This window comes from Musca autumnalis, unplaced genomic scaffold, assembly GCF_047663935.1.
Source record: "Musca autumnalis isolate F117 unplaced genomic scaffold, ASM4766393v1 scaffold_1, whole genome shotgun sequence".
Lineage (NCBI taxonomy): Eukaryota > Metazoa > Arthropoda > Insecta > Diptera > Muscidae > Musca > Musca autumnalis.
Genome location: NW_027411644.1, coordinates 187,324,155 through 187,339,136, shown reverse-complemented (window position 1 = coordinate 187,339,136; position 14,982 = coordinate 187,324,155). Strand labels below are relative to the sequence as shown.

Below are 14,982 nucleotides of genomic sequence, written 5' to 3'. Positions count from 1 at the left end.
TCTTCTTTCCAGAGTCTCCAGAGCCTCTTTGCAATTTCGCCGGCGTTTCCCCTTATAATCTGACATTTGGAAAGCAAGCCAAGCTGTTCCTACCTTTACGTATTCCTTATGTTGTGGTGGATGCTTTGATGAGCGCAGAGGAGTAGTTATACCCTACACCACTATGTGGAAAGGGTATTTATTATAAGTTTGTTTTGGCAAAAATTCATTTAACACCGCGAAATATTCGTCGGAGAGCCTCAATGTGGTACACCAATCTTCATATCTCGACGAGATAAAGTGATTTTGAGATGTGTGTCCGCCCGTCTGTCCATTATAAATTGTAATCAAACTCCAGGCCTCAATTATGGACCGATCGCCTCGAAATTTGGTATGGAGGTCGGTTTCATATCAGAATAGATCGCTATTTTAATTGGTGATGATCTTGAAAAATTTAGCGTGTGAAATGGACCAAAAACATAATTTGTATCCGATTTTGTAGCTGCTCTGTAGGCCGCAATAATAGTCCGATCGGACTACAACTTTTGTGTGAAAATTGTGAAAATTTTTAATATACAGCTTACATCTTTGTTTCTGGAAGACACATTTCGCCCAGGTGAGTTATATTTGGAAGACGATCTCTCGACCTTCTATTGATGCCAATTATGTTGATGTACGAGATCAGATAACAGAGCTACAACTATATATACAGTTATTTGTTTGTAGTGTAATCAAAAATACGCTAGAGATCGCAGTTATAGATCAATAGTCAAAAAACTAGGATGGTCGGTCCACGTTTTTATATAGCCCCAATAGAACATAGCCGACCAAGAAGAGGCACACAAAATTCTCAATATTTGCAACTTTTGACAGTGTGTTAGTAACGTTGTATGCACGCATGCTGCAAAACAAAAACAAATCAAAACATTTGTGTGCTCTTTCGTTGCGTTCGGGTCGTGTGTGTGTAAATTGCCGAAAAACTTCGTAACTTTAACAATATCAAAGCACGACATTGCCATAATCTTTGTGTTTTGTAAATTTTAGTCACAATGACCAACCGAAATGACTGAAATTTGGTGTTTAGTCTTCGCCAGAGGTATAAAATGTTCCAACAGAGAATTATGGGTGTAGGTCCACGTTTTGATATAGCCCCCATAGAACGGTACCTCCCGCTTTTCGGTATTTTGAAGATTTTATTACACCGAAATTGCTGAAATTTGGTATTTAGTCTTCGTTGGGGCTATACAATTTTCACCTTGAAATTTGTCGGTATAGGTCCACGCCTTCATATACCCACCATAGGACAGTACCTACCGATTTTCAGCATTTTGAAGGTTTTAGCCTCATAATCACACCAAAATTGCTGAAAATTGGTATTTAGTCTTCGTTGGGGGTTTATAGCTTTCCACCTGAAATCTGTCGGTATAGGTATTTTGAAGGTTGTGGCCTCAATATCCACCCGAAATGACTGAAATTTGACGTTCAGTCTTCATATTTTTTGTGAACTTATTGAATACATCAAGCTCTTGTCTTTAAATATAAGAATTTTTCTTTAAAAATGTGTTTAACCAATTAATGGTCAAAAACGTCTACAACCTCTGCAGCTGGAACCTTTATACATTTGAAGTACTCACTCTTCACAACCCATACAGCAAATAATATCGATATACACTGTTATACAATTTTTTCCCAAATTTTAAAATTTGGTTCACAAAAGCGGTGTACTAAGTACCACAGACTTGGGTAGCTGTAAACACCATGTGATCACTATTCACTTCCAAACAAAATTAGATCCATGTTTCTTACATCCAAAGCTACGGCAAAACCATTTTTTAGAACGATAAACTACTTTAAATATTAAATTATTGGAGCATAATATAAGTTATTTTAGTAAAATAAGGACCAAAAGGCATATTTCCAACAATTATCTAATTCAAATTCCTCCAAATTGAAATGTTTACTATCAATTCTCATCAATAAATTTGTATTCGAAGTACTTGATTTTGACCATTTTTGGACACGGTCTTGACACTGTGCGCAGTGTCGCCAGGCGTCATTTGATTTTTTTTTTTGGAAAGTTTGACAGTTTTTAGCCTAAGCGTACTAAGGATAGGTTGGTCACATGGTTGCATGTGTTGGTTTGTTTTCAATGGCTTGATTGAGACACCTCCAAAACATGGTTTTTGAACGTTTTTACAGTATCTTCTGGCGACGAAAATCGTTGACCACTCCTTTTTTTCTTGGTGTGCTGCAACCAAATTAAGTTATTGCATCCCTAGTAAGGACTGTACGGCGCATGAGCCATCATTTCCACGTTTTGTCCAGTCAAGCAGGCGGTGGTTTGAATCGATGTCTGAGAGCTCGCATTGTCATGATGCAGAACGATTCGATTTCTTTTGTTCGTTTTTCGAATGTCTCAGGAGACTTCAGGCAAACAAATTGTAGTTTAACACTCAGAATTAACTGTCCTACATACCTCAAGCCGTATAGTCGCCACACGGTCTTCTTCCATGAGCAACTTTCTTTGGATTGGGCTCGATTTCGAAGACCCAAATGGTCGATTCCTGTTTTGAGTCGGGCTCCTAAGCATAGATCCAAAATTCGTTGTCTGTGACGATTTTATAAATGCCGTTTGAAGCACCACGATCGTTTCTACACATTTTTTTTGCCCAAATCCACAAGAGCCTTTTTTGAGCGATTGACCAATTTTGCTGGATCCAGCGAGATGAGTCCATTTTTGCGGCCAGGTGTTCATGCAATATCAAATCTTAGTTGGTGAAAGAAATGCCCAAGGATGCCTCTATCTCACGGTATATAAAATGGCGATCTTGCATTATCCTTTCACGCACGACTTAATTATTTTCTGGCACAACGGCCGATTTTGGGCGTCCCTCACTATCTTCGATTTTTTGCGAGTGTCGGCCACGATTGAATTCATTAAGCCATGTTCACAAGTAAATTCCATTTTTTTTGCATAGTGATTTTTTAAAGTCGCTGTAAACAACACCACACATGGTCGTATGTCAAACTGTCCTGAGTACGCTTAGGCTAAAAACTGTCAAACTTTCCAAAAAATGTTAAATGACGCCTAGCGACACTGCGTGTTGCCTAGGCCAGAAGGTTTTTTAGTGCCCCTCGTATACCGGCAAAGTAGCCTACATATGATGCACATTGCGATAATGTGTCTGCTAGATAACGGACCTACTCCCTAACATACATATGGTGGGTTTTTTGTAGAGGACCACAGTTTCTCCCGTTCTAAAAATTGTCTCTATCATGATAGAGCAAGTCCTAGTTCTGGCATTATTGCAAATTACGTGGAGGCAGCATGGGGTCGCTTAGCCACCGGTTAGCAAAATGTACTCGGTGTAGTTGTCGTTAATGTTTTTTATTAATATTTATTTTTGGTGAATGTGAAGGCCATAGGCTCCTGACGTATAATTGAATATGAATTTTTCCGGCCAGACAACATACAATTTTTAATGGTGGCAAAATATCCCTCAGTAATGTTGGCAACATTTCCTGAGTATTTCAACTATGAACAACTCCTTTATAATTGGAATCTTAGGGCACGGTAGAATCCACAGTTATTTCTTACAATAAGTTTATTTGTTAAATAAAGGAATTTTGATGTGCTAGTAGCTAATTGCAGGGGTAGTGGTGTAGGTTATCACATGGTCGGCCCTGCCCGACTATAGCATTTTCTTACTAGTTCATTTTGTCTTTGTTGTCAGTAAAAGCAGCAAAACTTGACCATGCGTTGTACTCATAAATACTCGTACATGACATTTATACCAATGTTATGTGGAAAGTGTATTTGAGAGTTATATTTAATCAAATCAAAAACTTCAGTAACAGTTTCCCTGGATGACAATAGTTTTTGTAAAAATTCTAGATTATGATAGTTCCTACCATCGGTATTGTTAATGATTTTTACAATATTGCGGAATTTCGCAAGTTGTTGTTTTATAAGTCTGGAGCAAAAGATGGTATTTTTGGATTTTCAATTACAATGCTTAAAAAAAACAAATAAGTTGTTGGAACAAAAATAGATACCACTGTTGCAACAAAACGCGAAAAAAAAAATTTTCTCTGCGTGTGCAACCAAAATGTGCCGTCAGTCTGCTGTCTTCAGCGCATGATAACAGTCTAATGGATTTGGCCGTCGAAATATTTTGGTCGAACTCAGATCAAGTTCGAAGATAAACCATACCATTTCACTCCCTGTATATCGTAATATATCTGCGAATCTTAGATAAATTTTGAAGATAGTTCGTATCGCTCCACTCCTTCCGATAACTAACCAACAAAAGTTCAAAAATTTTCGCCAACATGAAGGGAGTAATCTACTAGGTCCAAACTTTGGACCTCAAAATGCTTTGTCCAATGTAAGTTTAAATGTCAAATGGACCATATCAGTCCACTCCTTAGGGTACCTCCTTCACAAAAGTTCAACATTAATGTTTACGTGCAGTTTAAATAATGTTCGAGGATCTTTTGGAAATTTTTACCAAAGCTATAAATTATATGGTGACCAAAAGATATGATTGGTGGGCGTGATAACTGTCGACTGGAATGACTCCCAAAATAAGATCCACTTTCAAAATGGACTATGTAGGTCCTTTCCTTCATGTATTTTCTTCGCAACACGCTTGAGCTGTAAACCAAATTTTGTCGGCAAATTCATTCGTCCAAGAAGGGTCACAAAATTCTGAAACATAATTTTTGGGGAAAAGATTTTGGTTGTGTATATTTAGGAGTTTCCAAGAAAATTTTGGTAAAAAAAACAAATTTACAATTTCAATTTAAATATAACATCACATATCTTTATTCAGCTTTAACAAATAACAATCACAATCAGTTCGATTTCACCTAATAAGCATACGAGATAAGGGGAGATGCGAAGGTAGTTTTGACGACAGCTGGTCCAGCAACAACGGGGGCAGCGACGGCAGCCTTAACTACTGGGGCAGCGGCATAAGCAGCTGGGGCAGCATAACCGAAGTGGGCGGGGGCAACAGTCTTGACTACTGGAGCAGCAGCATAGGCAGCGGGGGCAGCATAAGTGAAGGGAGCGGTAGCATAAGCAGCCTTGACAACTGGTGCAGGGGCGGCAACGACGGGAGCGGCTACGGCAGCCTTGACAACGGGAGTAGCAGCAACCAAAGGTTCACGGCGGACAACAGCGTTGAAACCGTTGATGGGGTCAGAGGTGTAGTCAACAATGCGTCTGTAACCATCAGCATCATTCAAAGAGTATTGACCTTGAACGAAACCACCATCACGGGTTTCCACAGCGGTCTTGGAGTCACCAGAGATGGCATCCTTAACATCATAACCGTAAGAGTATTGGGGATGGGGATCGTATTCTTCGGCTTTAACAACAGTAGCCAAGGGAGCAGCTGGAACGACACCAGCGCTGGCAACAGCTACTACAGCAGCAAACAAAGTGATGAACTAGAAAAGTACAAGAAACGAATTTATGCCAATTATTTATGATCCATTGCTTAATTTATTCTTTAATCCTTACTTTGAAAGCCATTTTAATAATGTTTTAATTTTGTTGATATGCTCGAAATACCAAAAATGGATTTGAACTGAGTCGTTTGTCAAGCACGCATTGTCTTTTATACGACAGTGAGTATAAAACAAAAGCCTCAGCTATAAAATAAAAAGTGTAAAATAAAAGTGCAACGTTGAAGCTCTGCTTCTAGACGTTAATTGAATATTAACATTGTCTAAGCGAATAATTGTTACCTATTTATGTGACGGATGATGACTAATCAAATAAAAATTTCAAATTTACGTCAGAAGGTCTATTGACAGCTTCAAATTAGAATGTGTCGTACTTATTGTGGTCTATAAATCTAATTACGAGTTGGAATTCAGAATTAATTTCCGTTTTCATATAATTTGATAATATAAACTTATCATTTTGTTCTTATTAATTGATAATACTGTGTGTAATTTTTTGAGTCATGGTTTATTTACCATATTCTGACACCGCAACGTGATAGAAGACCAAAAAGAAGAATATACTTGTCCCGGCGTTTTTCCCTATCACTTCAACTTTCGCGGTTATGGGCCCCAAAGACCTGAGGTCTTGATGTCAAAAGGGATCATTTTGTCAGGTACATATCTTCAAAACCGCTAAGAATTTGGGTTTACTCGTGGAAGAAAAACTTTAGCTCTCGTCTTATAGAATAATAATTGTGAACACATAAAATCCATTCAACATCACCTTCAAGGTCAACATCGTCAAGGTCAAATTGCTCTTTTCATTTTTTCTCGGATTTTAGTCTACAGATATCAAACCGATCACAATTGAACTCTGTAGAATTGGTTCTTAATGGTCAAAATAGCAAATCATATTCGATTTTTATCCCCTTTTCTCGGTCCGTGCTCCATAGATACTAAACCGTTCAAAATTAGAGAAAACAATGGACCACAATAATGTAGCAAATATATCAGCAAACAACTTTCTGGAACATACGAAATGTCTATGACCGGTTCATAAATGTGAAAATAGTCAAAAGCTTTTAAAAATATTCGATTTTTAAAGTTTTTTTCCGATTCAGGTCTTTGGGGGCCCATAACCCCGAAAGTTGAAGTGATAGGGAAAAACGCCGGGACACCTGTATTCTTATTTTCGGTCTTCTATCCCGCTGCGGTATCAGAATAATGTTAATAGTTTTCGTGTCGCACAGTGTAATATAAAACATTTGTTTTTCTTTCTTATGATCCATAAATACAAAACAAAATTATTTTGAGAAAAATGTTGATTGTATGAAAATAACACTGTAGTACAAAATTTGCAGGGGTTGTTATGCACCAATTCGGTTTTGTTGGAGTCCATGGAAGACGAAAACACCTATGTGCTTTCCAGATCACTTCGTAAAGTGACATTGTAATGGTAACTAAGGAGAAAAAACTTTCTTTGATTTTCTATTATTCTTTTCTCTATTTTTTTCTTTCGTAGAGAGGGTCGAAGTTTGCCTTTCAAACAAGCCATATATAACGCTATTTTAACAAACCTGACGAACGTATCGGAGAGAAAATTAATTTGCGAGACAATGGTTGTTGTGTCTCCGACCTAAGGTACTGATTTGGGGCCTGAAGACCCGACCACGCCCACTTTTTTAAATAGCTTATATATTAAAAACTGCTTAACCGATTTTCCAGAAAATTTCAGATAATCTACCACGGTGCTCTTGAATCAAATTTAAATGGATGGTGCTTACACCTGGGAAGTTTTTGCGGATTCTGAAACTATAATGTTCATAGATGAGAAAAATTAAAAAACAAAAAAAAATCGCCGGAGCGCTTTTTAAATAAATCGCGATTCAAGTTGACACTTTTTGTGGTTGTTTGGGTTTTTGCAATTTTGCTTGGAAACCGCAAGTCTTATCAAAATGGGAATAAAGAAAATTTTGTAGCTATCAAAATTCTCTACAAGACTGACCTTACTGATATTTTCGTAGGTTTTACAACTTTTGAGATATATAAGTTGAAATTGGGATAATTCAAATTTAATTCAATTCTGTATCGCCTCCTTATAAAACAATGTCATGACTGCAATTTCCCAACTTAAACTTATATATCTAAAAAAAAATGGTACAACCTAGGAAAAATTACATAAGCCAGTCTTGCAGAGAATTTTCACAGCTATAAGATTTTCTCAGGTCCCATATCGATAAGACTAACGGTATTCAAGCAAAATCGCGAAACCCTAGCAAAAAAACCTAAAAATGTAAACTGAGCTTCTTTATCTCAAAAATGGTACAGCCTGAGAACAAATCATAAACGTCAATCCTGTAGAGAATTTTCACAGCTACAACATTTTCTTTACCTTCATTTCGATTGGACTTGCGGTTTCCAAGCAAAATCGTGAAAACCTAAAAAACACCTAAAAATGTGAATTTTGATCGCGATTTATTTAAGAAACCCTACAGCGATTTTTTCTTGTTTTTGGATTTTTCTCATCTATGAACATTGCTGTTTCAGAATTCACAAAAACTTCCCCTGTGCCAGCGGTTTTCATAAAAAGTTAGTTAAGGCGCACCCGTCATGACATTGTTTTATAAGGAGGCGATACAGTCAGTGCAGTGTCCCAATTTGAACTTCAATATCTCAAAAATGGTTAAACCTACGAGAATACCGTAAAGGTCAATCTTGTAAAGAATTTTCATGGCTATAACATTTTCTTCAGTCTCATTTTGATAGGACATGCAGTTTCGAAGCAAAATCGTGAAAACCTAAACAACCCCTAAAAATGTCAACTTGAATCGCGATTTATTTAAAAAGTGCTCCGGCGATTTTTTTTGTTTTTTGATTTTTCTCATCTATGAACATTGTAGTTGCAGAATCCGCAAAAACTTGCCAGGTGTAAGCACCTTCCATTTAAATTTGATTCAAGAGCACCGTGCTACTGGGAGCAACCGTGGTGAAAATAGGGTATATATTTTGCTTAATTTCGGAGGCGGCGGGGTACCTCCCCATGCCCTTTTGTGTCTCCGAACCTAGTTAATGGTTTAGAGCCCAAAGACCCGACCACGTCCACTTTTTTAAATCTTATATATAAAAGACAATGGGTGTAAGTTAGTATGTTTGTTTGTATGTTCCGTATAGACTCAAAACCGTGTTGAAAATAGGCTATATATTTTTTTGAATTTCGGAAGTGGCAGTTTACCTCCCCAATGCCCTACTTTTTTAAACACAATATTTTAGCACGCCCACTTTTTAAATATGTTATATATCCAAAACCATAGGCTATATATTTTGTTGAATTTCGGTGGGGTGGGGTAGGGGAGGTACCCCGATTTTTTAAAAACGCTATTTAAGCTTAAACGAAAGATTGAATTAATTCCGAACTACCAACTCAGAACTTCCAATGTACCGAGATAATCCTGGTGAAAATAGGCTGCATATCCCCTGATGAAAACAAGCTATATATTTTGTGGAACTTAGGCGGAGCGGGGTTTGAAAATAAATTCGATAGATAATGGTGGTTGTGTCTCCGACCCGAGGCACTTATTTGTGGCCTTAAGACCCGACCACGACCACTTTTTTAAATATGTTATATCTCCAAAACTACTAAAATGATTTCCACATCATTTACAGATGATGTATTGGGATGGCCCTTGGTGGAAAAAGGCTACAAATTATGTTAAATTTCAGAGGTGCGGGTTATGACCTGCGCCCTATTTTGTAAAATGCGCTATATATGTAAAACTTACGAATCATAAGACCCAACCACTCCCACTTTCTTAAATATGTTACGAATCATTGGAAATACCAGATGTTATTTATAACGAAGCTCTGGGCTTTTGGAAGGCAAATGTTTAAATTAGAAGGCAACATAACGATAGATATAGTTTCATCACTGGGCATCCACTTGAATGAAGGACAAACATGTAATATTAAATAGAAGTTATCATTTGAAACGAATGTACGATGGCACAAAACAAATTCTCTAGAAGCTTTAGATCGATTCTTGAATAATTTAAGAAGCAAATCAGTTATACTATTGCAGCAGATGAAATAAATGTATGCCTCAAGTCTTCAGTTTTTGGCGGTATGTTAACATTGCATATCGAAACCAATATTGCTGAAGATTTTTTATTTATAGTCACTAATTAGCGATGCAAAAAAAAATATAATTGATGATTTAATGAAAGGTAACATAAAACAGGGCCCAGTAACGCGGACCTGTTCGGCTATATCTTATATATCCCAAACTACTGAACCGATATTCCTGAAAATTTCAGAGAATGTACAAGGAGGACCCGTGGTCAAATTAAGTTATATATTTTGTTGATTTTCTTGCGAACTTATCGGTTTGAAAATGAATTTTGCAATAGTGGTTGTGTCTCCCACTCTAGGCCTTTATTTGGGACCTAAGGGCCCAAATAAATTATATATCAATAAATCTTCTGTACAGTGATGTCCCCTGGTGAAAATAAGCTATATATTTTGTTGAATTGCGGCGGAGCGGGGTTTGAAAATCCGATCCGATAAATCGCGGTCAAAATTCACATTTTTAGGTGTTTTTTTGGTTTTCACGATTTTGCTTGGAAACCGCAAGTCCAATCGAAATGGAGCTAAAGAAAATGTAGTAGCTGTGAAAATTCTCTATAGGATTGACGTTTATCATTTGTTCCCAGCCTGTACCATTTTTGAGATAATGAATCTCAGTTTACATTTTTAGGTTTTTTGTTAGGGTTTCGCGATTTTGCTTGAATACGGTAAGTCTTATCGATATGGGACCTGAGAAAATCTTAAAGCTGTGAAAATTCTCTACAAGACTGGCATAAGTAACTTAACCTACGTTGTAACATTTTTTTAGATATATAAGTTTAAGTTGGGAATTTGCAGTCATGACATTGTTTTATAAGGGGGCGATACAGAATTGAATTGAATTTGAATTGTCCCAATTTGAACTTCTATATCTCAAAAACGGTGAAACCGCCGAAAATACCATAAAGGTCAATCTTGTAGAGAATTTTCATAGCTACAACATTTTCTTTAGTCCCTTTTTGATAGGACTTGCGGCTTCTAAGCAAAATCGTGAAAATCGCGATTTATTTTTTTGTTTTTTGATTTTTCTCATCCATGAACTTTGTAGTTTCAGAATCCACAAAAACTTCCGAGGTGTAAGCACCTTCCATTTAAAATTGTTTCAAGAGCACCGTGGGCAATGAACGCCATTGTTGACTGTGTTTTGAGGAAATGGACTCACTAATTCTAACAAATGATGATTCCTGTTAAAATAAAAATCATATCTTATTGTTGTAAAATAATTCAGTTAAATCTCGGGTTTTGTTGTTTTTAAATTTTAAAACAACAAGTTTTATTTAAAGTGGGATGTAGTTAAAATTGATTTAATTTCGGGAAAGGCAAAGAATACTAGTTTCGTCCAACGCCACTTTGGACTCATCAGTTCTCTTAGTTCTTTGTATTGAAACAAAGAACTCTTCCCCAATTTTATGACGGCCAGAGCTCAAGAATAAACGTAACCGATGAATTCGTTTAAATGCGAATTCATCAGAAACATTTAAAAATCTCGTAGCCGCATATGTAAACCAAGTCACTACTTTCCTTTGCCTTTCCCGAAATTAAATCAATTTTAACTACATCCCACTTTAAATAAAACTTGTTGTTTTAAAATTTAAAAACAACAAAACCCGAGGTTTAGCTGAATTATTTTACAACAATAAAATAAAACACATCTCAACAAAACTGCCAAAAGTGAATCTAAAAATCATATCGCAATTTTTCATAGTTTTGACTTGTAAGTGTTGGTGATGTATATAGTGCAACATTTTTGGATGTTGCGGTGCAAATACCAATATACGCTAAAAATTGAAATGCAGTTCCAGCCTGATCTGAAAGACATTATTAATAAAATTAATGGTACAGACCTGCTAAATAGACCAATAAACATTATAGATACAAATGAAAACAAACAAGTAAAAAAGCGTTAAGTTCGGCCGGTCCGAACTTTTCATACCCTCCACCATAAAATATTCTGAACTAAAATGGAATAACTAGTTTTCATTCCTGTCCCCAAATTTAAATCTGACGTTAAAATATCAGATAATGTACATAAAATGCTTCATTCGGGAGGCCCTTTTTTATAGTGCCTATATCTAACTATGTATGTTGACAATTTTTGGTGGGCGAGAAATTGGGAGGTACCGTTATATAGGGCTTATAATAAAACATGGACAGTTTTTGATGGTAGCCTTTAATGTCAAATAACTCCTAATTGGGTTAAAAATTGTAGCTAGAATCTTCAAAATACCGAAAATCGGTACATAACGTGGGAACTTCAAATGTCATTAACAGCTAGTTCGGAGGTATGTGGGCTATACGAAAATATGAACTTAAATGAACAATTTTTGTTGCAGAATTTTTGTTGGCTTTTAAATTTCAAATTACAGAAAGTTCGTCCAAAAAATAAAGCTAAGGTACGGAAAATCGGGAGGTTTGTTTTGGGGCTATACCAAAACGTGAACCTACGTGGTAAACATTTTAAGTAAAATCCTCAAAGTACCGAAAATCGGGAAGTATCGTTATATTGGGGCTATCTTGAAAATTGTTGATGCAGATGTGTGGTGACCACTACAACCTTCAAATGTCAAATTGCAGTTAGTTCAGTTAAAATTGTAGCTAAAATTGCCAATTACTGAAAATTGGGAGGTACCGTTATTTTGGAGCTATATCTGAACATGGACCTATGTTGACAATTTGGTATGGAGATATGTTGTGTCCACTAAGAACTTCAAATGTCAAATTACTGCTAGTTCGGTTTAATATTGTAGCTAAAATCATCAAATTACTGAAAATCGGGAGGTACTTTTATATGGGAGCTTTATCAATACATCGACCTTTCTTGACAATTTTTGGTGGAGAGGTGTGGTGACCACTAAAAATATCAAATGTCAAATGTTCAAATTACAGATAATTCGGTTAAAACTTGTAGGTAAAATTCTCAAAATACCGAAAATCCGTTATATGGGGATACCGAAATCCGTTATACGGAGGTACTGTTATATGGGGCTATACCAAAACATGGACCTACGTTCATAATTATTTCGAATATAAGTTTTTTGGTCACTAAGAACCATAAATAAAAAATTATAGCTAATTCGGTCTAGAAATGTGAATTTAAACGTCAAAATACCTGAAATCGGGCGGTAACATTATATGGGGGCTATTCCAAAACATGGACCTATGTCCACTAGTTATATAAGTTTATTGACATTTAAGAACCCTAAATGTCGAATTATAGCTAAATCGGTCTGAAAATGTAGCTAAAAACGTCAAAATACCGTAAATCGGGGCTACCGTTATATGGGGGCTATACCAAAACGTGGACCGATATAGCCCATCATCGGACTTGACCTGCCTGCAAACAAAAGACGCATTTTCCCAAAATTTCAGACAATTTTGATGGAGAGGTGTGGTGACCAATAAGAACTTCAAATTCAAATGTTCAAATTACAGCTACTTCGGTTAAAACTTGTAGATAAGAATCTCAAAATACCGAAAATCAGGAGGTACCGTTATATGGAGCTATACCAAAACATGTATCTATGTTCATAATTTTTTCGAATATAAGTTTTTTGGTCACTAAGAACCCTAAATATCAAATTATAGCTAATTCGGTCTAGAAATGCGACTTAAATCGTCAAAATACCTGAAATCGGGAGGTAACGTTATATGGGGGCTATTCCAAAACATTGATCTACTTCCACAACTTTCGTTATATAAGTTTATTGACACTTAGGAACCCTAAATGTCACAGTATAGATAAATCGGTCTGAAAATGTAGCTAAAAACGTAAAAATATCGTAAATCGGGGGGTACCGTTATTTGGGGGCTATACTAAAACGTGGACCTATGTCCACAACTTTCGTTATATAAGTTTATTGACACTTAAGAACCCTAAATGTCAAATTATAGCTACATCGGTCTGAAAATGTAGCTAAAAACGTCAAAATACCGTAAATCGGGGGTACCGTTATATGGGGGCTATACCAAAACGTGGACCTATGTCCACAACTTTTGTTTTGTAAGTTTATTGACACTTAAGAACCCTAAATGTCAAATTATACCTAAATCGGTCTGAAAATGTAGCTAAAAACGGCAAAATACCGTAAATCGGGGGGTACCGTTATATGGGGGCTATACCAAAACGTGGACCTATGTCCACAATTTTTGTTATATAAGTTTATTGACACTTAAGAACCCTAAATGTCCAATTATAGCTAAATCGGTCTGAAAATGTAGCTAAAAACGGCAAAATACCGTAAATCGGGGGGTACCGTTATATGGGGGCTATACCAAAACGTGGCCCTATGTCCACAACTTTTGTTATATAAGTTTATTGACACTTAAGAACCCTCAATGTCAAATTATAGCTACATCAGTCTGAAAATGTAGCTAAAAACGTCAAAATACCGTAAATCGGGGGGTACCGTTATATGGGGGCTATACCAAAACGTGGACCGATATAGCCCATCATCGAACTTGACCTGCCTGCAAACAAAAGACGCATTTTCCCAAAATCTCAGCGTTCTATCTCCATTTTTGTGGATGCTAGAGTGATTACCACAGACGGACGGACGGACGGACGTGCACAAATCGACTCAGAATTTTACGCTGATCAAGAATATATATACTTTATAGGGTCGCAAATGAGTATTTCAATGCGTTACAAACGGAAAAACAAACTTAATATACCCTCCATACTATGGTGGAGGGTATAAAAATTATTGACATTTTACTCCTTGATGGATGTGTACGGTTCTGGGGATTCACCCAGAAATGGACCTATGTTGACAGATTTTATGCGAGGGGGATTTTTATTTGCTAACATCTTAAAATTTACATTTGCATCAAAATCGGTTGCAATTTTTGTCTTCAACATTTAAAACACCTAATATGAGGGAACACCTCATAAGGGGGCTATACCAAAAACGCGTATCTACGATGCTAATATTTCGTACAGAGGTTTTTTATCTACGAAGAACATAAAATGCCAAAACACAACCAAATACATTGGAAAACGTGTCTATAACATTTACAATTTGTCCCATTGACCGGTGTCGTTCAATGGTGACTATACCAAAACGCGAACAGATATTGACAATATTTTGTAAAGATCTTATCCATTCACTGAAACCCCAATATACCAATTTGCAGCAATATCGGTTGAAAAATGAACCAAATATGTAAAAATGGTCACCACTGATACATGGGGGCTATAGGAAGCCGCGGGTCTATGTGATCCATATTTATCCACATACGACCCACAAATATAAGAAACATTTTTGGAACATTTTAGTATCTTACGTCCTTTGCATCCAAAATTATGAGTAAAGATCCACTAAAGTTGTCATATTTCGCACTGTGCATTGGGGTAATACTCCAGACTTAAAAACAATCAAATGAGATTGAAACTTCAACCAAACAAAAACAGCGAATGGCACGCGCAGG

At 36.5% G+C, this 14,982-nt stretch overlaps 1 protein-coding gene across 1 annotated transcript; it reads right to left on the bottom strand.

The window, feature by feature from the left end:
• Window positions 1-4,851: 4,851 nt before the first annotated feature.
• LOC141388833 (larval cuticle protein A3A-like) lies at window positions 4,852-5,557 on the bottom strand. The gene is made up of 2 exons (XM_073959254.1): window positions 5,510-5,557; window positions 4,852-5,436 (listed from the first exon to the last, which is right to left on the bottom strand). Exons 1-2 carry the CDS (start codon window positions 5,519-5,521, stop codon window positions 4,852-4,854), a joined length of 597 nt encoding a protein of 198 aa, XP_073815355.1. The 5' UTR covers window positions 5,522-5,557.
• Between the last annotated feature and the right edge of the window lie 9,425 nt (window positions 5,558-14,982).